Genomic DNA, 27649 nt, shown 5'->3' on the forward strand with positions numbered 1-27649 from the left:
TCAGAGCAGCAGGTGGATATAGGGTTTCTCACCCGCAGCACTATGGACACTTGGAGCTAGATAATTCTCTGTTGTGGGGACTGTCCTGTGCATTACAGGATGTTTAGCGGTATCGCTGGCCTCTATTCACTAGATGCTAGGAGCAAACTCCAAGTCATGACAACCAAAAATGCTTGATGTTGCCAAATGTTGCCTGGGGAGCCAAATCACCTCCAGTTGAGGACCACTGAGTTAGAGCAATGGAGTTGGACATAGGGCAATGTGGAAGGACCTAGGGCCACAGGGCAGAGGGAGAAAAGTGAGAAACACGGGTATTTAAATTTCATTTACAGACAGAAGACATAAATGCACACAAGAAGACAATACGTATTTTACAGGAAAGTAAACAAAAAGCTACACAATCAATCATGGGGAGGGGAGGAGGAAGAGTCCAAATGGGTCTACAAAGAAACATATGTTTGAACCCATGTGATACAAGAAAGAGGCCTGCGTGGACAAAGAATGTGAATAACTCAACGTTGGCACTTGAGGTACAACTCAAAAAAAAAAACAAAACATTCACAGTGGAGTACTTGGTATATAGTGAATGCACCCCCCAAAAAAAAAAGGGGAGAATTTTTTCAAGAGGAATTTGTTAGTTGGCAATAGAGGGAGAAGAGATCAGGTCCCTTCGGAGGGAGACCATGGACAGAAATTAAGTAAGACATCTCTGGAGCCCAGGGAGCGAGAATAAGGAATCACTTTTCATTCTTTATCTGCGGTTGGTTCTGCCTTCAAAATATATCCAGGCTGCTGCACTTCTCATCTTCCTCATCTCATCCCCCCTGGTGCAAAAAACCATTATAGGACTGGACTGTTGCAGTAGCCCCCTCACAGGTCTCCCTGCTTCCAGCCTTGCCACCCAATAGCTTCCTTTCCTGCGGAGCAGCAAGAGGGATTCTTCAGAAATATAAGCAACAAACCTCATGGCTCCCACTTCAGAGTAAAAGCTAGTTGAGTTCTACTTGACTTGTTGTGCTCCAACCATGCTAGCACCTTTGTTGTCCCTCAAATCCATCAAACTTCTGCCTCAGGGCCTTTCCACTTGCTGTTCCCTCTTGCTCTTCTACTAGATATCTGTTCCTCCACTTCCTTTTTTTTTAAAAAACTAGTTATGTCTCACTGTTTCAATAACAGTTTATAGTTTTCTACTGTATGTGCTTCTATAATTGTTATGAACAATTCCCATTTTTGTTGAATGTTAAGTTGTTTTAATTTTTTGCCATTATTTTTTTATTTTTATTTTTTTTAGTACGCGGGCTTCTCACTGTTGTGGCCTCTCCCGTTGCGGAGCTCAGGCTCCGGACGCACAGGCTCAGCGGCCATGGCTCACGGGCCTAGCCGCTCCGCGGCATGTGGGATCTTCCCAGACTGGGGCACGAACCTGTGTCCCCTGCATTGGCAGGCGGACTCTCAACCACTGCGCCACCAGGGAAGCCCCCTCCACTTCCTTTTAAGTCTTTATTCAAAATTCAGCTTCCCCATGAGGGCTCCTTCCCTGGCCACCTTTTAAAAAATTTCATTTCAACCCCTTTCACCCTGCAATACTTCATATACTTCTAAGGACATCATCAATAAGGGGAAAAGACCACTCACAGAATGGGAGAAAATATTTGCAAATCACATATCCGATAATGGACTGTTACCCAGAATATATGAAGAACTCTTACAACTCAAAAATAAAAGACAAATAAACCAATTAAAAACAGGCAAAGGGTCCATCGACAGGTGAAAAGATAAAGAAGATATATGTATGTGTATACACACAAACACACACACACACACACACACACACACACACACACACCGGAATACTACTCAGCCATAAAAAAGAATGAAATAATGTCATTTGCAGCAACATGGATGGACTTAGAAATTATCATACTAAATGAAGTAAGGCAGACAGAGAAAAGACAAATATCATATGGTATCACTTATATGTGGAATCCAAAATATGATACAAATGAACTTATTTACAAAACAGGAACAGACTCTCAGACATAGAAAACAAACTTATGATTACCAAAGGGGAAAGGTGGGATTAGCACCTTTTCCCTTTGGGATAAATTAGGAGTTTGGGATTAGCAGATACAAACTACTATATACAAAATAGATAAACAACAAGGTCCTACTATATAGCACAGGGAACTGTATTCAATATATTGTAATAAACTAATGGAAAAAAATGAAAAATTATATATATGTATATATACATATATATATATATATATATAACTGAATCACTTTGCTGTACACCAGAAAATAACACAATATTGTACATCAACTATACTTCTATTAAAAAAACCAATAAACGATTTAATAGGTATTTCTCTAAAGAAGATACTACAAATGGCCAATAAGTACGTGGAAATATCATTAGTCATTTGTCAACATAATTAGTCAGAGGAATGTAAACCAAAACCACAAGACATCACTTCACATCCACCAAGAGGACTATAACCAAAAAGACAGATGATAACAAGTGTTGGTGAGGATGTGGAGAAACTGGAACCCTTATCCTTTGTTTATGGGAATGCAAAATGGTGCAACTACTCTGGAAAAGAGTCCGGCAATTTCTCAAAAGGTGAAACATAGAGTTGCCATGTAACCCAGCGATTCCAATCCTAGGTATATACCCTAGTGAACTGAAAACATACGTCTATGCAAAGACTTGTACATGAATGTTCACAGCAGCTTTATTCATAAAAGCTGAAAACCCAACTGTCCATCAACTGATGAATGGATAGACAAAATGCAGCATATTCACACACTGTAAAATTATGCAACAATAAAAATGAAGTATTGGTATATGCTACAACATAGATGAATTTCAAAAACATTATACTAAGTGAAAGAAGCCAGTCACAAAAGACCACATATTGTGTGATTCCATTTATAAGAAATGTCCAGAAGAGGTAAATCTATAGAGACAGGAAGTAGATTAGTGGTTGCCAGGGGCTGGGGTGGGCGGTGCTGGAGGAAATGGGGAATGATTACTAATGGGTATGGGGTTTCTTTCTGGGGTGATGAAAATGTTCTAAAATTAGATACTGGTGATGGCTGCACAACTCTGAATATACGAAAAACTAATGAATTGTACACAGTGAAATGGTAGATTTATGGTATGTGGGTTATTTCTCAATAAAGCCGTTATTAAAGCATATACACACACACACACACACACACAACCGGGCCTTGAGTTGAGCTTCCAATTGGTACTGAGCTGCCTGGAAGGCAGGGCACTAAAGGAGGAGTCAGGGCTGACCCACTGTGAACCCAGGAAGACTGCTGATCAGTTCCCCTTATGAGCCCTTCCTGGCCATAGGCAAAGGCTTCTGACCACCAGGAGCCTTTTGTCTAATCCCAGCTGGAAAAAACAGAGTTCAGGGACTGCAGGGAGGCGGGGTGGGAGGAGAGGTTAGGAGAGAGGCGGCCGGCAATCACTGGCGTCTCTGGCTCTCCAGGGAACCTCTAATGGATCCACAAGATGTGGGGAGGTACAGCTACCAAAGGGATGCTCTGGTTTTGAGCACTGGGTAGGAAGAGATGGAAAGGAAGTGGAGAGATGACAGCCTTGAGCAGCACATGCCCTGATTGGGAACAGGAAAAGGGCCCAGTTTCTGTTTTAAAAGTCAAACAGTCTGTTTTTGAATCATTTCTTAATTATTTTAGCTCTGTTGGTCTTATTTCCCTAAGTAAACAGTGAGTCGCTCCTTCGGCTGGGACCACAACTGATACGATTTCTGCTTCCTGTATAGTGCTTAACACAATGGCCACGAGCAGAGTCCTTGGTGTAGATGTACACCAAGTACATCTCTGTACATGACCTTCAGAGCCCACTTTGGACACACTCCTCACTCCAGGATCCTCACCATCTTCTGGAAAGAGCACTTCAGTTTTCTCTGGGGTACCATCCCTCCCCAGCTCCATCCATTTGGTTGGGACGGAGCTGACCTGCTCCTCTACTCCCTCCATGCCAGGCTCTTGATCTAGGCTGGCTACACAGAGCCACAGAGTTTGATGTACGGATGGGCATTTGACCCAGTTTGAGCCAATGAGATTCAAGCCTGGGAGCTGTGCTGGAATTTGGGAAGTAGGCCTTCTTTTTCAGTTGGGATTTCTGAGAAGGAGTTGCCAGAGAAGGAGTTGCCACATGGAAAAAGTCAGCTGAGGGATGAAGAAAGACCAAAAGCCCGAAGAACACTGCTTGAGCTTCTGGATCCGGCCCAGGCTGAATCCCATTACCTCTGGGTTTTTCCAATTACTGTCATCTAATAAATTCCCTTTGTAGCTTAAACACTCTGTGCTTCAAGCTGAGAGTCCCACTTGATACCAGCTATTAATAATGGGTTCCATGTGGCTGCAGCTATTGGAAGAGCACAAAGAGAAAGAGATGTGGGCCAGAAGTCAAGGCCATGAATTTAAGTTCCATTATGAACCTGACTGCATAACCTCTCTGTGTCTCAGTTATTCTGTCTGTAGAATGGGGCTCACACTCGTCTACGTCCTCTCCTCTCCTCTGTCTTCCAAGTTTATAGCTGTAGCCCAGACCTCTCTTTGGAGCTTCAGACCCACAAATACAGTTGTCCTCTAGATGTCTTGAACAGAACGAAGTTTATTTTTCCTCAACAATTTTCTCTTTCATTGTTCTTCCTCTTACTAATGGTACTTTGTGCTAGAAAATGCTAGCTGTCCTCTAATATCCCTTCTTCCTTTCTCCCTCTCAGAATAATAGAATCCCTGAATTTTAATAGAGCACATGACTAGACTACATTTCCCAGACTCCTTTGCAGCTGAAGGTAGCCATGTGATCACATTCCAGCCAATGGCATGTGAGCAGAAACGATCTGTGCAACTTCTGGATCTGGCCCTCCAAAGAGAGGGAAAAAAATAAAAATGAAAAAGAGAGTGGTGGACTCCCCTTTTCCTGCTTCCCCTTCTTACTGGCTGGAATGCAGACATGGGGGTGAGCTACGTTTCATTTTGCCAACGAGGGCAATGCTCTAGGAATGGTAAAGAACAAGATGGAAGGGGGTCTCCATCCCTGGTACTGGGTAGCAGCCTTACCAGCCTGAACTGCTTATGCCTGGACTACAAGGTGAGAAGAATAAACTTCTATCTTGGTTAAGCCATGGTTAGTTTGGGTCTCTCTTAGGGTGGCTCGATTTAGGAAAACCAACCAACAAACCAACCAACCTCATTCCTCACTTAACAGAGCTGGAGGAGTAGAAAGTTCTAGAAGAGGAATAATGATGGCACTGGAGACCTGGGGGCTCCAAGAGCATCTCACCTTAGTTTTCCCTGGACATCCTGGGAACACCCAGAGAGGCAAGTGCACCTGAGATCTACCTCTCGTTATCTCCTGGATGACCTCACTCTCTCTGGGCCTCAGTTTCTCCTACTGTACCATGGAGACTAATAGATGTGATGGTCTCCCAGGTCCTTCCAGCTCTGACCTTCAGTGGTTCTGTAGTTCTAGGATGGATGTTGAAACTCAGATGCCAATGGGGTCAGGAGGGTCCCCTGAACAGGCCAGGTGGGGCTGTGGATGGGCTGGAGACTGTACACCCCCGCCAACTGGGCAGCTGCTACTCAGCCCCTGCTGATTGCTGCCACGTGGGAATGCAGGATTGCTAGGTTTTCTAATTTTTCAAGAAGACTTGGAAATTGCGATTGTTTTGGTCTGTGCAATCTCCTGATTTTTTAAATGTTGGCGACAAATTCACATTTTTTCGAACACTCTAGGGGCCAAACACAAATGTCTGCAGGCAGAATTTGGCAGGTGGCCCCTAGTTAGGAATTTTTTGTTTTGATACTATTTTCTATCCTACCTACCTTCATTCACCAAATATTTATTCAATGCCTACTAGGTGGGGGGCACTGTTCTATGCTCTGGGGACAAAGCAATGAACAAAACAGAAAAAAAAGGTGCCTGTCGTCATGTTGCTTTCATTCTAGAGGGTCATCCTGATTCATTTCCCCAACAAATACGTATTGAGCAATCTGGTCCATGCACTGTGCTTAGTTGGGTTGATAAAAAATGTTCATGGTCTCTGTCCTCAGGGCACATATAGCTTAGAAGGAGACAGAAAATAAGTGCATAATTATAATATAAATGAAAAATAGAGTTATGGGGAGAGATGCAATTTAAATGGGGGTGGGAGTGGTTAGGAAAGTCCTCTTGGAGGAAGCTACCTTGGAAATGGGAACTGAAAGATAAGTATGATTTAACCTAATACCTGAACTTTCTAGAACATTCTAGATTATAGCAGAAGCTTCCAGTGTGCCCCTCTTCTGTGTCCTCTCAACATGCAGAGGCTTCCTCCTGTTAGGACCTGTGATTCCCTGCCCTAGGGTTTTCATGGGACAGGCCAGGACAGGGAAATAACCCCCCCAGAAAAAGCCCTCAACCCACGATGGAAGGGAATGTGTAGATAAATATCCCAGCACCCTTGCTCCTTGGGGGAGTCAATTTTGAGGTGTGTTCCAGAGTAGCCCAGAGGTCCCCAGTGGTTCTGAGTCGCAGGTACCTGCAGCCATAGCTATCTACGTACCCTGTGTTGGCTGCCTTCCCTTCCCTGCCTCACTTCCCCACTCTGTACCTTGTGCTTCCTGGGATCACCGCCCAACTAAACTACCAGCACTCATTCCTGGTCTCAGGCTCTGCTTCTGGGAAAAACTCGGAAGAGATGGGAGAGATGGTGGCAGGTTCCGAGGACAAAAAGCAACTCAGGACAAGTAAGAGAAAACAGGGCTGGAGAGTAGGGCAGGAGCCAGCTCATGGAGGGCCTTGGAGGCTGGGCTTAGGGTTTGTCAATGGGGAAGCCACTGACGATTTTTCAGTAGAAGAGAGACCAGGCTTGTATTTTAGGATGACCCCTCTGTAGGGGGCTGGCAAGGGCAAGAGGGGAGACCAGACAGCTGGAGGGGAAGGTGGCTGGGATTAGGTGATGGGATTGGAGAGAGCTGGCTGGTGATAAGTGACATGGACCAGGTGCCAGGGGGCCCAGAACAGAGCTCTGGGCTTTGTCCCTGTCTTGAACGAGCCTGTAACTTGGTTTAAAGAGTGGTAGCGAGACACAGACACAAAAATCTTAGCCTAGATTACAAAGCCCTACGCAATCCATGGGAACTGAATTGTTGCACGAAGCTGTGGAACTTCTCAAAGGGTAAGAAGAGTGAAGGAATGGTTCTTGGGGGGCCGGTGGCTTTATTGGGATGGTTAAAAACCATAGAACACCCAGCCTGGGTGGGCAACTCACTACTGCAGCCCCTTTGGGAAAGCCCTGCTTTTTTGCCCTAGCTGCCAAGTCTGCTCTGGTGCTTTCAGCAGCTCTGGACTCTGCCATCCTTTACCTAAGCTGTGCACACTCCAAAAACGCATGCCGGATTTCCCGCAGGCACTGCTAGACACATTAACGGCATTCCTCCTCGGCAAGAGATTTCTGCACCACCAACACCATTTTTATATTCTTTACAACATAACGGCAGACGATAAATCTATCTTGCTAATTACACATCCAGCTTGTTATAACCCTCATAAAAAACACGAGCAGCTGGAAAAGCCATGAGGTGATGTCAAATCATATTCCTGGGCTCTAAACAGAAACAGAAATATTTTCCAGGCGCTGGTGTGTCTCATGGTTCCCACTCGTGTGTGGAAGCAGCTGCCAATAGGTCGCTTACCTCGGATGAGCCGACGGTGCATCTGTCCCCTAAAGCCGCGCCCTGCCACCTCTACCTGTCTCCTCGAAGAGACGGCAGACGTCTGGAGCATCCGCATGTGGTTTGATACAAAGCCCATGGGATCGGCAGGGTTTGGGTTTCAGTGGTTGGGTTCATTTTTGCATTTTTAAGGGCGTTTTGACATTTCTTGCATGGACCACCGGTCAACGGACAGCATCTGCCCGGAACTCTAACTGGATGGTTCCCCGACATAATTTGTCGGTGATACATTTGCAAAGCTGTTGCTAAGATCCATGCTGGAGCTGACAAGATGCCTCCCCCTTGTCTCAGAAAAATGGAAGGAAAATTAAATTCATCTGCCGGAGACACTAAAATAAACAACAGGGAAGAGGAAAAGTACTTTACCTCGTTTTTCAGCTAGGATTACTGGGTTTGGCTGAAGCATCTCCTAGCCCTCTTAGGAGGAGGGAGACAGCCGAAGACTACAAGCTTATATCCTATCAAGTGGATGTTGAATGTTTCATGTGTTGGAAGAAAAGGCATGGGAGACAATGGGAGAAGCTAATTAAAATTTCACATGTCAAGGGAAGATTCCATAGGCCTTCCAAAGCCCGGCTGACGCAAAGGGGCAGCTTGTTGGAGACGCCGTCCTATGAACTGCCCTCGCAATTCCCAAGACAAACCAGCTGGACAGACTGTCACGTTGAAAAAAAAAAAAAGGAGGCAAAATGGATTCTTACCTTCCCGTATCTGGAGGCAAAAGTCCCCGTGAGTAAGGAGTGAAAAATAATTATTGTCTCATCCAAGTCCCACACGAACACACGCTGTGATGAAAGAGAGGGAGAGAATGGAGACAAATGCACTTGCTTGCATTTGACTTAATGTCTGCAGAAATTAATTCCCTGGGAGGAAAAATATGTCTTGAAAAACATTATCTTTAAGTTATAAAACATGTGACTCACGCATGTATCCTCGAGTCCCCATTCAACCTCAGCTGTGTAAAAATATATTCTGATGGCCAAGTTTTTGGGTTCCTATCAACCCATAGATGCCAGAACCAAGACGCCTGTTCTTGCCTTTCACATAAAAGCTCAAAAGAGGAGTTCAGTCCAAAAGCAATAAAAATCGTAGAACTCATTTGACAAAATGAAATACTACCATTTTACGTTCACTGCTCACCGTAAGCCCAGCTACTTCTAAACATTTCTGTTTTTAGCAATTCTGCTGATTACCTTTATAACTCTAAATAACACCTTTACTTACTGATTTGCCAACTTTAAACAATATCTTTTGACTGGGCAATGGGAAAAATGAGGGTTTAGCTCATGGTAAATCTCCTCCATTTCTCCAGAATTTTATATTTTTCACATATGCGAACCCCTCTATTTCCAATTCCCATCAGCACTGGATATTTTCTCTTGGCTAAAACAGCAAACCCAATATGGAAAATATGGACATTGGTGTCCCTACCCGTTCCCACTACCTCCTTGCCTCTTGAAGAGCTGAGCTTTAGCTTCACTTTTGCATTGTCAATGTGGATAAACTGGTTTGTGCATTGGGTGTTATAATTGTACTTAAGACTTCTGTGCTCTGTCTATATGTTGATTTTAAAAGTTGGTAACCAGTATAGAGCATTTATGTACATCTTGTGATTACTGTTCACTGCAGAGCAAAGTAATGTGCTAGGATTTCACTTCCTTCTCTATGTATCTAATGTCATAGCTCCAGAGCCACTTTAAGGAGACTGTTCCTACCACCAAGGTCATGTGTATTCTCCTTTCTTATACTCCATCCTGATTAAAATCATGCCATATCTCAGTTTGTTCATAGGAATCACGCCTGTTTGGAATAACTTTCTGTTTTTGCTGGAGCTTATTAATTGCTTTAATTCTTTTCTTGTTTCCAATAACATGCCTTCAGTAGAATTTCAAATTCAGCCACACCCTCTGTATCAAAGATGTTCTTCCTCTGTGACAGAATGTTCCAATGTGGACTGGATCATCTTCAGGCTTGTTACATAGCTAGCATCCTGAGACTTCCCTTTACTGCATTTCTGGGTCAGATCCACTGTTTTCTGGATCCCAAGTCTCTTTCTTGGTTTTCTTCCTTGTTTTGCTTGAGTACATCCTTAAGTTACTTCTTCTGAAAGGAGCATGGAAAGTAACCTTCCTGCATTTTTGCTAATCTGATCATGTCTTTATTTTGCTCTAAGGTTCCTCTGGGTGCAGAATTCCAATTGGAAAATAATGCCCTCTAGATCTTTGAAAGAATCTATCTTGTGTCAAGCATGATTAATGAGAAGTCTGATCTTTCACTGATCCTCAGTTCTTTACAGGTTTTACTTTTTTTCTCTTCGGATTTTTTAGGCTCTTTTCTTTATACTTGGCATCCTCAAATCCCATGAGGATATATCTAGGTGTTGTCTTTTTACATTCATACTGTTCAGCACTCAAACATTTCTCAAGCCTATTTCTTTAAATAATGTCCTCCAATCTTTCCCATTGTTACATCTTTCTGGAATTCCCAATAGACAAATTAGATCTTTTGGATTGATATTGCTTATCCTTTAAAAACAGTGTTCTGTAATTTGGTCTTTTTGATCTATGTTCTCAGAGATTTCTTTAACTTTCTCTTCCAACCCTTCTATGAAACTTTTTTTAAAAAAAATTATTTATTTATTTATTTATGGCTGTGTTGGGTCTTCGTTTCTGTGCGTGGGCTTTCTCTAGTTGCGGCGAGCGGGGGCCACTCTTCATCGCGGTGTGCGGGCCTCTCACTGACGCGGCCTCTCTTGTTGCGGAACACAAGCTCCAGACGCATAGGCTCAGTAGTTGTGGCTCACGGGCCCAGTTGCTCCGCGGCATGTGGGATCTTCCCAGACCAGGGCTCGAACCCGTGTCCCCTGCACTGACAGGCAGGCTCTCAACCACTGCGCCATCAGGGAAGCCCACCCTTCTATGAAACTTTTGATTCTCACTATCATTTAAAAATTTACAGTAGCTTTTACTTTGTCTCTGAGTGTTCCTTTCCCAATAGCCTGCACTTCTTTTCTCGTGGATACAAGACCTCCTTGAATCTTTATAAGAAAACCAATCAGAATTTTTCTAAGATCTTTTCTGTTTCTTAAATTACCTTTCATAGTTTATCCTATTCATTTATCTTGGCCTCAATTTTTTATATGCTGGTTTTCATAATTTTTTCTGGTGATCATTATTTTTAAAAACAAAAGGCCTGCGTGATGTAGCTGGTGTTGGGGGCAACAAAGGCACCTACTCAGTCTACCATCTTGAATAGGCCACCTTGGAAAACTCTCTGGGGGTCAGTGGTTGTATTTACACATTTGTAATGCCTTTAAAAGTAAAGAGAAAGGTAGTATCTAGAAGGAAAAAGATCAATTAATACAGGTTTTCAAAACAATTAATAGATGTGAATATTATTTTGTGAATTTCTTTTTTTTTTTTTTTTGCCTCATGTGTCTATCTTGGCATCTCCCAATTCACGCCACTGGCCCAATTCCTTGCCAAAGTCCATTTTTACATGGAAATGATTCATTTAAGATAATTAGACAGCCATAAGTTTTTACTTATTCATTCAGAAACAATTTTTAGTGAATATTATTTTGTGAATTTTTTGATCTTTTACATTTATGTGTATGTAAATGCTGGGTCATGATAATAAGTATTGTTCTTATTTTGGGTCATGGTAAAAAAAAGTTTGAAAACCACTGTTTTTGAAGAGAGCTTCTGGGGTTTAAATATGCTAAGTCCTAATTCATCTGAACTAACTAGGCTGGATCAGTTAAACTTAGAAATTTTGGTAAGAGAATTCTTTAAAAAATCAAGTAAAAAAAAATCAAGTAATTTCAAATTTAATGCAGACTCCTTAATTTACTGACTATATCCTCTCTGAAGAGGGTCTGTCCCTCTTCCCCACTAGTCCCCCATTCTATCTCTCTGTGTTAGATTCTCAGTGGGTATACTGTTCCTGGTGGACACTCTGCTCGTGACCCTAACTCTTTAGCCCACCAGGGTTTGGGCCAGGGGTGGGCCCCTAACCCCAGCTGGGTCAGAGGCCTTTCCTTGGGAGCTCAAAATTGAGACCTGGAAAGAAATTCATTGTCTTTGGGTGGCTGTTGGTAGCAATGTGATCTGAAGGACAGGGAAGACTAGTTTGCAGAGAGAGAGGAACAGAGGGGTGAGAGATGGAAACACGACCCAACACTTTTGCAGGACTTGGTTTTAGTCAGAAGTAGAGTGAGGGGCCTGGAGGAGAGTCGTGCCCACTGAAAAGACACTACCGCTTGGGGATTCTAGCATCTACACTGTGGAACATAGGGAGAGAAGGTGTAAATGCGTTTCCTTGCCCCTCCTACCTTCTGGTTCCAATATCTTGCTGACACTTGCTGTACCCTTGGCTCTTGGGTTCTAAGAGAATCCCTGTATCCTTAAAATAAACTCTGCTTTTTCACTTAAGCCAGCTCAAGTTGGTTTCTGGCACCTGCAGTTGAGGGATTTTAACTAATACATACTCAGAATTTTCCTCCTTTCCACTTCTCTACCTAATTTCTCTCTCGTGGGCTGCAGCCATCAGCAACGGTGCCAAAGACTTAAGAGGTGTGACCCATGCAAAACCTCTGTGCTGTTATTGAGCACGGCGGTGAAACACAGCTCACACCTTTTCAACTGTTCCTGCCCAGTGGTACTTACTCTGGAATCAAGAAGCAGATGTTTCCAGAATAATATCACCCCATAATCCTTCCACGCCCCCCCACCCCCTTCTCAGCTTAATGGAAAAATGTCTCTCCACCCCCACTGTCCCCTACCAAGAGCAGAAACCACGTCAGGTGATTGAATACATTTTTAAAAAATATTAAAGTACGTGTTGCTCTCCAGGATTTCTATAGCTCTGCAACTTCAAGCTGGTAGAAAATCCTCAGGCATCTGGGAAGGCAGAAAGCAAGCGTGATCAGGAGTGAGTAAATTTTCTTCTAGCCTTGTGCCAAGGCCTAATCCCCCTGAAGGGCTTGTGCCAAGTCTCCTTGGTTTTAGAAGGCGGTGGCTTTAAGAATTAGAGGAAAAGCAAGAACAGAATCCTCTGGACTGAGAAGAGTCCCATAAGCAGTGGGAATACTTGCTCTCTGGCAGGTCCCAAGGGCAGTCGAGCTCACAGAAGAGATGGCTGTGTATACCAAGTGTAGGGGACGAGTGTGATGTTCAAAATATTTAACACTTTCTAGGATGATCGGAACAGACACCAGCCACAAACAACTGCTACTGCTTTCTTAGTGAATACTGGCTGACTAGCACAGCCCTACTAGTGACACTGGTTAGCTAGTACAGCCCTACCAGTGAATACTGGCTAAATGTCAAGTGTCTTGGTATTGGCCAAGACACTTGTTGGGGTCCCCAGCATCCAACTCCTTCTTAGAAGGAGCATCTCGATGTTCTTTTCCCTTTGTGCGCTATCTCGGTGAGACTCTCAATCAGGGGCATAAGGATCCAGGCCAGGCCAATGGGATGCTGCCTCCTTGGAATCGGACATCAAGTGACATGGCGCTAGAATCTCAAATATCTCGCTCTCCAGAAGGGCCGGCACCCTGAAGGTTCCCCAGATTCCCCAGCGTGGTCTTTGTTACTATTCTTTCTAACCTTGGTTGTATCACTTCCTCTCCATGCTGTTCCCTCCCAGTAGATCCTTCTTCGCTTGAGTGACCAGAATTGGTTTCTGTTGCTTGCAACCGAAGGATCGCAGCTAATACTCCAATGTTCTCACTCTCAACAAGGATTTCTATGCTCAACCTGTGGCACGGAAACCCCAGAGAACAGCTGGGCTTTCAGTGACCACTGCAGGTACTGACAATGAAAAAGGGAGCAGTCACCAAGCCACAATGGACAAAAGAGGCTATGATTCTGTTTTCTGAGACCACTTGAACCCTGAGATTCTCATAGAATTCTGGGAGGGGAAAGGCCCCATTAATGAAATGGCATTTCCTACCACCCCGGTGGGTGGGGACTCAGAGTCAAAACGACACAGATTTTAAGGAAGTGATGAAAATGGTATTTCTTAGCTTATCTGAGTTTGCCAGCTGAACTTTGTAGCTGCTACATAATTTGTACAGGATCATCAATAGGGATGTGATGATGCTGCATTTGGATATCTTGACAGTGACTCAAGCTTTGCCAGTACTACCCATGTACACCCATGGCACACTCAAGCCAGCAAAATGACTGCCTTTTGCAAACAAGTACGAACTCGTGTGTGTGCCCATTTTTCTCCCTTGATAGGTAACAGTTGCTTCTGTCTGTTTTGGGGGCATCCATCTTGCCTCTGTCCCTTCTAGTGGTCTTCCCCATCTTTCATGCATGCTGTGCTTTTTTGTTTGTTTGCTTGGGAAAATGTCAGTGCCTGACCGATAACTCCACACTTGCTTTATTATAATAAAGATGGGCGCACCCCTTAGACCAGTAGCTCTCAGTCTGGGCTGCACTGGAATCACCTAGGGAGCTTAAACATACTGACACCTGGGTCCCACCCTCAGGGAATCTAATTGATCTGGGCTTGAGAATGAAGGTTTCTCAAAATTCCCCAGGAGATTCTCATGTGCAGCCCAGATGGAGAACCACCGAGAAACTCAGAATTACAGAACTGATGCAAACTTATTTGAGCCAGCCTCCTGTCTTCAGGTAGATAAATATCTAAGCCATAGTAGAATCACTAGGGGAACTTTCAGAACTCCCTGAAATGTCTAGTTAATTAGTGTGGGATGGGGCCTGGGCATCTGAATTTTAAAAAGCATCCCAGGTGATCCTATCATGTAGCCAAGGTTAAGAATCACTCTAACCCAGTGGGGAAGGTCCACTGTCCAATGTCATCTTTACTGGAGGCTCTCAAAGTGTGGTTCCCAATGCACATCAGCATTGTCTAGGAATTTGTTGGAAATGTGAATTCTCAGGCCCTGCCCCAGATCTACTGAATTGGAAACTCTGGGGGGTGGCCCCAGCCGTCTGGGTTTTCGCAGGCCCCCACGTGATGTTGTTGTGGCTCACATTTGAGAATCACCCATCTTTACCATCTCTAGGGTCACTTTTCCTAGCCTGGCCAGTCAACGGTGCTTCCGTGTGGCCAACCGAATTCTTCCCTCCTTTCCACCAAGGGCCCTTTTCTCTGTTCCTGCACTTTGTGAACACACAGGGCCATTCTCCCCCAGACAGAACTCTGCCCGACGCCTCCTGTTCTGGCCACATGTGGAGATGACATTCACCAAGTCAGGCAGAAGCCTCTGAGTTACCTCAATCTCATTGTCGCCTGCTGGGGAGGGGTCACTGCTCCGCTTAGACCGGCCTCGGAGCTTCCCGTCAGAGGCCCGGTGCGGCCTGTCTGTGTCTCCCTCTTTTGCTGGCGTGGAAGGTCCATTGTGCGTGTTATATTCACCTGGCGTAGGAGAGGGAAGGGCAGACGTATCAGAGGCTTGGCTGAGCGTGTCCTCCCACGAACTATTACACCAGAACCATCTAACTCCAAAGTGGGAGGTCCCCAAGGCAGCAGCGAAGGCAAAGATCACGTAGAATCAAAATTACTCTTGAAAGTGCCTTAAACTGCCCATTCATAATCATTCACACACCCAGCAAAGATTTACTGAGTAGGTATGGTTCCAGGCACTGGTTCCATAGCACCTAAATTCTAGAGAGAGGAGAGACACATGAGACAGACAAGTAAATACATAATACGCCAGGTGGGGACATATGTTATAGAGAATTGACAAATCGGCTAAGAGTGCAGGAGTGCTGGGAGGTTACTAATTTTTTTTGTTTGTTTGTTTTACATCTTTATTGGAGTATAACTGCTTTACAATGTTGTGTTAGTTTCTGCTGTACAATAAAGTGAATCAGCTACGTGTATGCCTATATCCCCATATCCCCTCCCTCTTGTGCCTCCCTCCCACCCTCCCTATCCCACCCCTCTAGGTGGTCACAAAGCACCGAGCTGATCTCCCTGTGCCATGCATAGGGGAGGCCTCATGGATAAGGGGACAGCCGAGCAGGGATCTGAGAGAAGTGAGGGCAGGGGCAGCTGGGGAGCTACAATTCCAGTGAACGGAGTTTTGTGTTTACAACTGTCTATATATCCTAACGCCTGAGAATCCCTAGACAAACAGAAGGAAGAAAATAACATATATATATACACATATATATGTAGCTGGGCATCAAACTCTTCTACCTTTAAGAGATCCCTCCCTTGGGGTGAATGGGGCGTGTGTGGGGAGAATTCTCTAGGTTCCTATCCCTAGGCGGCTTGCTCCCCTTTCTCTACTAAAAGCCAGTCATTTAAGCTTTACTTGTTAAGAAATTTGTCAACTTGAGGTTATATAGGCAAAAGCGTCCAGCACAGGGCTGGCAATTAGGAGATGTCAGTAAATGATTTAAATTGTGTTCTGGCTTGACTACACCTACATACACATGGGGATCAGTGAGAAGGTGCAGGGCCGAGGGTGGGCACCTGTGGCTTCTCATCGAGGTGGTGTTTCCGGACACAGTGTACTGAGAGGCTGCCAGGGTCCTGCCCTTGGGCAATTGTCTAATAATCCTGAATGAACAAGTGGGCAGCACTTGTTCCCAGCACTCAGTTCCCAAAGCCAGCATCCAAGTTGTGTTGTTTTTTAAGCACAGAAGTTTTAAATACATCTTATTAGACTTTATCATCTTTATTTAACTAACAAGGGAACTGAGGCTTAGTGAGATGATGTACTCCTGTTGTTACCCTACAAATTAGTGGTAGAGGCAGAAGTAACATTTGGGCCCGCCCTTGTCACTAGAGTGACAGAACTGTAAACCAGCATGGAACCTTAGAGGACGTTCCATCCCGCTCTCATCTTACAGCTGCTCGTTTTAGCTCCCAAATGTACCCTGCGGACTCCATCTCTCCTTCCATAATTGCCAGTTCTTGGATCATCGGGGGGAAAATGCTTTTGTATAAAAATGCTTGGCAATGGACTAATTTTTTTCCTACCCTGGAAGGAATATTTCCCTCCAAAACCCAAGGGACTGAATTTTTTTTTGTTTAATATTTATAAAACTGCTTCGCCGACTCAGGACATAATAAGAAAAGATGTGATTTTGAGTTGTCAGAACTGTTGGGCTGTCTCCAACTCTCCCAAATTTTTAGGATACAGCCTTAGAGATTCCCAAACATCAAACTAGCAAAGACTTTCTTTTGGAGGGTGAGGAACAGGCACTAAATAAATTCACAGATGCTTAAGAGTCATAAATAAAGTTTATCCTGATTCACTAGGTAGTTCTAAGGCTAGGGAGGTTTAGAAAACACTTGTTGGCCCCATTAAAATCCAGGCAAATATTAAAAGAGGAGGAAACACCAGCTACCTACAAAATGTCCCAATAAAGTGTTATGTAGAGTCAATTTATTAGGGGTGCCAAAAAAAGCAGCCCTTTCTGACCATATACATTCTTGAGAATGAAGGGTCAAAATTCAAGGCCAAAGTCAGAGGTACACATGCTAGAGCAATTTATAGGAATCTTTCTTGGAGTCATTTCCCTCTTTTTATTTCTCCCTTTTTAATGTTTTTACTTCTTTATTTTAACAACTGTATGGAGGTGTAATTGACATACAATAAACCACACATACTTAGAGCACACAGTTTGGTAAGTTTTGACATATGGTCACACCTATGAAACCATCACCACAATCAAGATAATGAACAAATCCAGCACCCAAGCGTTTCCTTGTAATTCCTTTATAGTCTCTTCCTCCTGCTACCCGCCCAGGCAACCATGGATTTGCTTTCTTTCACTATAAATTAGTTTATATTTTTTAGAGTTTTAAATAAATGGCATCACTCGGTATGCGTGTACACACACGCGCGCGCACGCGCGCACACACACACACACACACACACACACACACACTCTCGTCTGCCTTCTTTCAGCCAGCATAACTGTTCTGAGATTCAATCCATGTTGTCATGTATATCAATAGTTCATTCCTTTGTGTTGCTGAGTACTATTCTATTGTGTGGATGTATCACCATTTGTTCACCTGTTCACCTGGGGATGGACATTTGGGTTGATTCTAGTTTTTGGCTGGACTAAATAAAGCTTTTATGAACAGTCACTCATCAGTCTTTGTATAGACATAAGCTTTCTTCTTATGAGAGAGCATGATTACCAGGATATATGGTAAGTCTACGTTTGACCTTTTTTTTAAAAAAATATTTATTTGGTTGACCAAGTGTATTTTTATATGCTAACAACCATCAGTAGGAAATAGAATATTTTTAAATGCCATTTACAGTAGCATTGAAAAGTATGAAATATTTAGGGATAAATGTGACAAAAGATGTGCAATACTTGTACCCCTAAAACTACAAAACACTGCTGGGAGAGGTTAAAGAAGACTTCAGTAAATGAAGAGATGTATCTCATTCACAGGTCAGAAGACTTACTATTGTTAAGATATCAGTTCTCTACAAACTGATCAAACACAGCCTCTGTCAACATCCCAGGCTTTTTTTTTGTAGAAACTGCCAAGTTGATCCTGAACTTCATATGGAAGCACAAAGGACCTAGAATAGCCTTAACAACTCTGATATAGAAAAACAAAATTAGAATACTAACACTACCTGACTTTAAGACTTATTACAAAGCTGCAGTAATCAAGACAGTATGGTATTGACATAAAGATAGACTAGACCAGTAGATTAGTGGATCCGTGGACCAGCATAGAGAGTGCAGAAATAAACCACATGTATATGAATCTTTTTGACAAAGATTCAAAAGCAATAAAGGATAGTCTTCTCAACAAAAGATGCTAAAACGACTGGATATCTATATCCAGAAAAAACTGTACTTCAGTACATACCTCACATGACATACAAAAATTAACACAAAATAGAGCATAGACCTAAATATAAAACTTATATAAGAAAAAAGGAGAAAATCTTTGTGCTTTTGGGTTAGGCAAAGGATTCTCATATATAACACTAAAATCATGATCCAAAAGGAAAAAATGTTTGATATAAATTGGACTTCATGAAAATTTAAAACTTTTGCTCTTCAAAAGACACTATTAGGAGAATGAAAAGACAAGTCACAGTCCAGAAGAATATAATTGCGAAACATATATATGATAAAGTAAGTTGTATTAGTTAGAGGTCTCCAGGGAAATAGAAGCAGTAGGATATAGACGTAGATATAGACAGATAGATATAGATGATATAGATAGAGATTTATTATAAGAATTGACTCATGTGGCTATGGAGGCCAAGAAGTCCCACAATCTGCCTTGCACAAGCTGGAGAACCAGAAAAGCCAATATTATAATTCGGTCTGAGACAGAAGGCCCAAGAACGGGGAGTTCCAATGTCTGAGGGCAGGAGATGAATGTCCCAGCTCAAGAAGAGAGAGAATTTGCCCTTCCTATGCCTTTTTGTTTTATTTGGGCTCTCAATGGATTGGATGATGCCCACCCACATTGGTTAGGGCAGATCTTCTCTACTCAGCCTACTGATTCAAATGCTAATCTCTTCTGGAGATACCCCTCACAGACACACCCAGAAATAATGTTTTACTAGCTATCTGGGCCTCCCTTGGCCCAGTCAAGTTGACATAAAATTAACCATCCGGAATATATTTTTTAAAACTCTCAAAACCAATAATAAGAAAACAAGTAACCCAATAAAGAAATGGGCAAAGTACTTGAACAAACGTTTCACCAAAGAAGATATAGGCATGGCAAAAAAAGCACATGATTAAGATGCTGAGTATTAGTCATTAGAGAAATGCAAATTAAATCATCAGTGAGATACTACTACATACCCCCTAGAAAGGCTATAATTATAAAGACTGACCATAGCAAAGGCTGGCAAGGTTGCAGAGCAACTGGAACTCCCTCAACCCTGCTGGTGGGAATGTGAAATGGTACAACCACTTTGGAAAACAATTTAGGAGTTTCTTAAAAAGTCAAACGTAGGGACTTCCCTGGTGCTGCAGTGGATAAGACTCTGTGCTCCCAATGCAGGGGGCCTGGATTTGATCCCGGGTCCGGGAACTAGATCCCACATGCATGCCGCAACTAAGAGTCCGCATGCCACAACTAAGGAGCCGGCAAGCCAAAACTAAGGAACCCACGAGCCACAACTAAGTAGCCCACCTGCCGCAACATCCTTGTCTTGTTTCTGGTCCTGGGGGGGTAGCTGTAGGTTTTTTGTAGCTGTCCTATTTTAGTCAGTTTAGGCTGCTATAAAAAAAAAACACCACAGACTGGGTGGCTTAAACAATAGAGATTTATTTCTCACAGTTCTGGAGGCTGCAAAGTTCAAGATCAAGGCTCTGGCCAGTTTGGTTCCTGGTGAGAGTCCTCTTCTTGTTTTCAGATGGATGTCTTTTTGCTGTCTCCACACATGGTGGGGAGACAGAGAGATATCATCTCTCTTGTACCTCTTCTTATTAGGGCACTAATTCCACTTTGAGGACTCCACCCTTATGACCTAATTACTTCACAAATACCCCCACCTCCAAATACCATTACGCTGGGGATTAGGTCTTCAACACATAAATTGTGGGGGGAGGGATATAAAAATTCAGTCCACTGCATGCCTTTTTCTGATAAAGGAAGTTCCTTTCTACCCCTAATTTGGAATTTTTATCAGAAACAAATGATAGATTTTGTCAAATGTTTTTCTGTGCATATGTTGAGATAATCTCTTTTTTTTCTTTCAAGTTACTTAATATGGTGAATTACATTAATTTTCAAATTTTAAACCAACTTTGCATCATTAAGATAAACCCCACTTAGTCATGATATAGTATCCTTTAATATACAGTTGGGCTAATTTGCTAACATTGTGTCTAGAAATTTTGTATCTACGTTTATGAGAAATATTGGTCTGTTGTTTTCTTTTAATGTCTTTGCCTAGTTTTGGCATCAGGGTAATGCATTCCTCATAGAATGAGTTCGGAAGTATCCCTTCCTCTTCAATTTTCCTGAAGAATTAATGTAGAACTGATATATCTTACTTAAATGTTGGGTAGAATTAATCAGTGAAGACATTTAGGCCTGGCAATTTCTTTGTGGGAACATTTTTAACAAAAAAATTTCAGTTTATTTAGTAGATATAGGCTTATTTCTTCTTGAACAAGCTTCAGAAGTTTTTGTCCCACAAGGAATTTCTTCATTTCATCTAAGTTGTTGACTATTGCATTGTTAGCCTTCTAATATCTGTAGGGTCTGTAGTGATGTCACCTCTCATTTTATTGGTAATTTATATCTTTTCTTTTTTCCCCATATCAGCTTGTGTAGAGTATTATCAATTTTATTGGTCTTCTCAAAGAACCAAGTTTTGGTTTCAATGATTTTCTCTACTGTTTTTCTGTTTTCAGATTTTATTGATTTCCATTCTGATCTTTGTTATTTCCTGTCCTCTACGTACTCTGGGTGTAGTTTGCCTTTCTTTTTCTAGTTTCTTAAGGTGAAAGATAAGGTGCTTGGTTTAAAACCTTTCTTCTTTTCTAATATAGGGATTTAGTGCCACAAATTTCCCTTTAAGTACTGTGTTAGTGACATTCCATAAATTTTGATACGCTGTGTTTTCATTTTTATTAGGTTCAAAATACTTTTAAATTCACCTTTGATTTTTCCTTTGACTTGTGGTGTACTAGCCAGGGTTCTCCAGAGAAACAGAACATATGTGTGTGTGTGTGTGTGTGTGTGTGTGTGTGTATATATATATATATATATATATACACACACACACACACACACACACACATATGTGTGTGTGTGTGTATTTATATATATGGAGAGTTATTATAGGAATTGACTCATGCAGTTACAGAGGCCAAAAAGTCCCACAATTTGCCACTTGCAAGCTGGAGAACCAGGAAAACTGGTGGTATAATTTGGTCTGAGTCTAAAGACCTGAGAACAAGGGGAGCCAATGGTGTAACTCCTAGTCTGAGCCTGAAGGCCTGAGATCCAGGGGTGGGGGATAAGAAAGGGGCCCCCACTGATGTAAGCCTTGGAGTCCAAAGGCTTAGAACGAGAAGCCCCAATGTCTCAGGAAAAGATGAATGTCACAGCTTAATAAAAGAGAGAGAGAGATCACTCTTCCTCTGCCTTTTTGTTCTGTAAGATGAGCCCTCACTGGATTTAAATGATGCCTGCCCTCATGGGTGGGGGCCATCTCCTTTACTCAGTCTACTGATTCAAATACCAGTGTTTTCTGGAGACACTCTCACAGACACACCCAGAAATAATGTTTAACCAGCTGTCTGGGTGGGCATCCCATAGCCTGGACAGTTGACACGTGAAATTAACCATCACACATGGGTTATGTAGAAGTGTGCTATTTTGTTTCTGAATATTTGAGAATTTTCCGAAAATCTTCTTGCTATTTATTTCTAATTTAATTCCACTGTTTTCAGAGAACATATTTTGTATGCCTTGAAACCTTTTAAATGTAATGAGACTTCATGATTTATGGCCCAGGATATGTCTATTTTGGTAAATGTTTCATGTGCACGTGAAAAAATGTGAATTTTGCTGTTAAGTGGAGTGGCCTATTGTCTGTTAGATCAAGTCTTTCCCCTCTAGTTTCCTCCCTAGAGAAAATGACTGTTAACAGTTTTTTTGCATCCTTCCAGAAATTTCCTATGCAAATATGGGTATTAAACTATACTTATATTGAAAAAAAAACTCCAGGATCATGTTATGCACATAGTTCTGCCACTATCATAGTTTTCCACATATCACAATAGCTCAAAGAGAGATCCATATTAGTGAAGATATCACTAGCTTACTTATTCTTTTTAACAGATGTATAGCGTGCCAGTGGTGGATACGCCATCATTTATTTAACCTGACTCCTATTAATGGATATTTACGTTGTTTTCAGTCTTTTGCTATGGCAATGCTCAAAAAATATTCTTTTAGTTTAAGTCTTTGTACCTATGTGGGAATTTATCTTTAGGATAAGTTTCTAGAAGTAGAATAACTGGGTTAAAGAGTACATGCATTTTCAATTTTGTTAGATGTTGCCAAATTGCATGAAAGAACCTTGTAAGTTTCTTCTTGAGCGATTAAAAAAAATTCCTCCTTCTATTGACTGAGGGAGAAGATCTAAGAAATTTAAAATATACTACAACTTCTTTTTAGATAATTTGTAACATACTTAAAAGCTTAAAAAGAAAAAAGTCCTCAAGCAACCACTACTGATTTGTCTTTTCTCTTGAGTAACGTCAGATGTTCAGATTTTGCCCTCTCCATCAGCGAACTGCCCTGCAATCATCTGCAAATTGTTGGGGCTTAATGTAACTGTTAATGCATGTCGATGCAGATGGTGCTGTGGCAGGGCTGGGGGCCAGGGAGGAGAAGAGCATTAGGATACCATATCCGGGCAACGCAAAGAGTGAGCATGATCTGTCGGTAAGATATAAACCTCTTGAGCCTCTGGAATTTGGAACCAACCACTCAAGCAGATCCTGGATAATTTCAAAAGTGGAGTTTTATGGGAAATTTTAAGAGAGTGCATAAGCGTGTGCCTGTGTGCGTGGGCAAACGAGTATGCTTAAATGCCGTTCCTTTATAACGGACACTGGGGAGAAGAGGCAAGAGACCTCGGTTATAGCTGACCATTATTTATGTCATTAGATTTTATGTGAGCTTGTTAGTCACACGGTAAAAACCATCTCAACCACTTATTGTTGAACCTTAGACCAGAGGATAGGTGAAGAACAGGGGGAAACAATAAAGAAAAATTTCAATGACACAATGAGCCTTTATGTTCACTCCTGATGGGGAACAAAAACGACCTTCCCACATAACCCAAATTCTTGGGAAGTAAGTCTTTGGAATCCAGTTCACCATCAAATTATAGATAGATAGTAGCATCTATTGGAAGATTTCCTGCTTATATTTCATTTCTGAAACCAGTGTGGAGAGGCCACATTGTGGAAAGCAGGATGGGCAAAGATAATTCAGGATTATGACAAAGAAAAGTTTGTTACACTTCATACTCTTCCAAGGAAGCAATTTGGAAATTGGAATGTGGGTATTAGGCATTTATTCTATACTCTGGGATGAGGTCACAATGACCAAAATCAATGCTCAAACCCTAAACATCCTTCAAAGTTGACTTAAAAATGCTTGGCCACATTGTCTCCATTTGTCACCAAACCAATATCATCTAACTCATCCCCAACTGATGGAAAATACAAGGGCTAAAAGCAACAGCTGCACCAAGAACTTCAGGAACAAAGAGGTGAGTCTTCACTATTGTTCTTTCTCTAGCCATCAACCAATAAATATTTATTGAATGAACGTTCACAAACCATCATGCTCGTTCAGCTTCTACAAAGCCCCAGAAACAGGAGGTTTCAGGAAAAAAAGAATAAAATGCAATGATATCTACTCTCACTGGATGTTCTAATTTATGGCTGTCATGTTATTTAGTGGTGATGAGCCTAAATCATCTCATAAAAGAGAAGACACGTGCATAGCAGATTTACGGAACGAATGAATGAATCCGCAGGCTGGCGAGTTAGGCGCACAGTGATGTACATCACCAAGGGGCCTGGATGTGGAGTCGTGTGTACCCTGTCTGAATGGGGCAGACATTACTCAGCTCCAGACAAGCACTGTGACTTAATAATGTGGACCTAGGGTGACCAGATCGTCTTTCAAGAGAAGGCAGACATTAGAATTTTTAGGTAAAAATCTGTAACTTTTAAACATGGGTGCAATTAAATACACACACACACACACACACACACACAAAGAAAAGCCAATAAAAGATGAAGTTAGCTCTTGGGTGACTGGTTCTTTACAACTGGGACCTATGTCCAGTACATCCTTCATATAAGAGCTCAGACCACAACCAGGAATGACCACATGACAGTGACTGTACTTACCGCCAAGCGACTCAGAACTCTGGCTGGGGATGCTGTGAGGTTCCTCCTGCAGGACGTAGGTGGACGTGGAGAGGGGAGAGGAGCAGATGCTGCCGGCTGGGACGTAAGGAGGGCTGTAGGACGAGCTGTAATACTGGGAGTACTGGCTCTGTGGGAAGCCGGGGTAGGAAGGATAGTCCTGGAGAGGGAAACCCACGAGGAAGGCTGTCAGGCTGATGTGGGTAAGGGGCCTCCCGGGCTGGGTCTGTTGTGTCTGTCCCTGTCTCCCCACTATTAAAATAAAAGCTCTATGAGGGCTTTTATAAAAATAAAAGCTCTAGGGGCTCTTTATAGAATAAAAGCTCTAGGGGCTTTCCCTAGAAGCAGACCTCCAAGACAAGGATCCAAGTGCAAGTAGCGGATTTGGGGCGTGAAGGAGAGACCAGTTGGGGAGTGGGGAAGCGAGACAGCAAAGGGGAGGAGGGAAGGCAGCCAGCACAGGGGCTTCTCCAGTGGGAACTGGAGCTGAATTCTACCAGGGAGATGCTAGGGTGGTAGAAAACACATCTCAGAAAGATCTCTCCCAAGGGGCAAGGGAGCTGGGGTATTTATATACCAAGTCCAGCCAGTCTTTGCTTGAGAGCTGCTCCCAGGGAACGCTTAATTCCCTGGCACTTCCTGCCTGCTGTATACATTGGTTCCAGAAAACACCCTTGGGCCCAGGGGTGCAGAGCCTGGCAGCTAGAGGTCAACAGGTGCACCCTGAGGGACACGCACATGGCCCTGACAGCATCCGTCTTGGTCACGGCTGTGCTGGGCACACATGGGCACTCAATAAATACTGGAAAAATTAGTGAACAAATGAATGAGTAATAAAGACCACATACACATACCCCGGAGACTAGGTGACATTTTAGGTTCACGGTGGGGGAGGGGGTGTTGTGCAAACACAGTGGCGCCTACACAGCATTAGGGATCCAGACTCTCCTGAGGGAGTCCTGGAGATGAAAGCGAAGAACGCCAGTCTTCTTTATCAAGCTTTGCTTAAACCGACCAGATCGTCCAGCTCCCCGACGACAGTCATTGTTTCAAATGTTCGGCCCCACCACACAGCAGTGCTTCTCCACCCTGCAAGCAGCTCACGGAAGCTTCTTACAGGAAAGGTGCACCAATAGTGCACAGAGTTCCCGTCCACCTTTGGCGGGTTAATTCTTAATTCACTCTCTAAGTGAAACCAAGAGACTCAGACTATTAGCCAGCATCCATCCATCTTCACGGCGCTGACTAAATTCAATCTAACAAGCATTTATAAAGCTCCCACTCTGTGTCGGGCACTCGACACTGGGACGCAGAGGCGAAGAAGATATAATTTCACCCTGGAAAAGCCTGGGGTCTGGTGAAAGACCACAGGTTATTGCATCCATCCATCCCAGATTCAACAGTCAATGGGTGTCTTAGACTCAGATCAAGATGGAACATATGACGCAGCCCATGTCATCTTGGAAATCTGCCAGCAATTCCAATTTCTCTGCCTCTACACTGTATCTTTCCAATGGCTGTTGGTACAGTCTGGCCCCTGCGTTCTCCAAATCCAGGGAATCAGAGACACGGTTTCTGGTAGGGCTCACAGGTACAAGGGGGTTCTCTGCGTACCTGGATTTAAAGGGACTATTTAAGGGTGGGGAGCTCTGCCTACCTGGTGCACAGTTCCAAAGCCAGCTGCGTTGGTCAGTCCATTTGCTCCTTGATAGATCCCTGCTGTGCCTGCAGGAAGGAGGGACAGATGAGGTTTTTTACAGTCAGAGAGGGACATGGAGGAGAAAGACACAGCAGAAAGGTGGGGTCTTTGAGGTCCTCCGACAGGTTGGGATGGAACCTGTGACTCTGGCAACCTCTCTGAACCTCAGTTCTCTCAACGAATTAATGAACAACGTGAACAATATTTTAATTAATAATAAATTAATAATATTAATGAATAAAATATAAATAACACCTTCAAAGGATTCTGGTGAGAAATAAATGAGAGTGCACCCAACACAGTTTCTGGTACTCGATAATTATGTTTTAAAACTTATTTATTTAAAAAAATTGTAAATGTACATAACATGAAATTTACCCTTTTAACCATTTTTTAAAAAAATTGAAGTATAGTTAATTTACAATGTTGTGTTAGTTTTAGGTGTACAGCAAAATGATTCAGTTATACATATATGTATCTATTCTTTTTCAGATTATTTTCCATTATAGCTTATTACAAGATGTTGAATATAGTTCCCTGTGCTGTACAGTAGGACCTTGCTGTTTGTCTATTTTTTATCATTTTAACCACTTTTAAGTGTATTAAGTGGCATTAAGTACAGGGGCATTAAGTACATTCACAACGTTGTGCAACCGTCACCACCATCCATCTCTAGAATCTTTTTCATCTGGCAAAACTAGAACCATGTGCCCATTAAACAGTAAGTCCCATTTCACCCCCTCCCCTCGGCCCCTAGCAACCACCATTCTACTTTTTGTCTCTATGAATCTGGCTACCCTAGGGAACTCATATAAGTGGAGTCCTACAGTATTTATCCTTTTGTGACTGGCTTATTTTACTTAGTATAATGTCTTCAAGGTTCATCCATGTTACAGCACGTGTCAGAATTTCCTTCCTTTTTAAGGCTGAATAGTATTTCATAGTGTATATATATCCCATTTTTGTTTATCCATTCATCTGCTGATGGCCACTGGTTTGCTCTTACCTTTTTGCTGTTGTGAATAATGTTGCTATGAACACAAGTATACAAATGTCTCTTTGAGACCCTGCTTTCAATTCTTTGGGGTATATACGCAGAAGTAGAATTGCTGGGTCATTTGGCAATTCTATTTTTAACTTTTTGAGGACCCGCCATACTGTTTTTCCACAGTGGTTGCATCATTTTACATTCCCACCAACAGTGAGCAAGGGTTCCAATTTCTCCACATCCTTGCCAACACTTATTTTCTGTTTTTTTTTAATTGTAGCCATTCTAAAGAGTGTAAGG

General features: G+C 42.6%; 1 protein-coding gene across 3 annotated transcripts in view; it reads right to left on the reverse strand.

Annotated features, from left to right (window-relative positions):
* The window catches only part of EYA2 (EYA transcriptional coactivator and phosphatase 2), a 255735-nt gene that overhangs the window by 64935 nt on the left and 163151 nt on the right, over positions 1-27649 (reverse strand). For 2 of the 3 annotated variants that reach the window (XM_060123880.1, XM_060123879.1), the window contains exons 6-9: positions 26320-26387; positions 24645-24822; positions 15014-15156; positions 8466-8549 (exon numbers count right to left, since the gene is read on the reverse strand). In XM_060123880.1, the coding sequence (XP_059979863.1) occupies positions 8466-8549; positions 15014-15156; positions 24645-24822; positions 26320-26387 (473 nt within the window). The remainder of the gene's footprint in view (positions 1-8465; positions 8550-15013; positions 15157-24644; positions 24823-26319; positions 26388-27649) is intronic. The other variant, XM_060123881.1, reaches the window with a different exon arrangement.

This window comes from Lagenorhynchus albirostris, chromosome 15 (assembly GCF_949774975.1).
Source record: "Lagenorhynchus albirostris chromosome 15, mLagAlb1.1, whole genome shotgun sequence".
Taxonomy (NCBI): Eukaryota; Metazoa; Chordata; class Mammalia; order Artiodactyla; family Delphinidae; genus Lagenorhynchus; species Lagenorhynchus albirostris.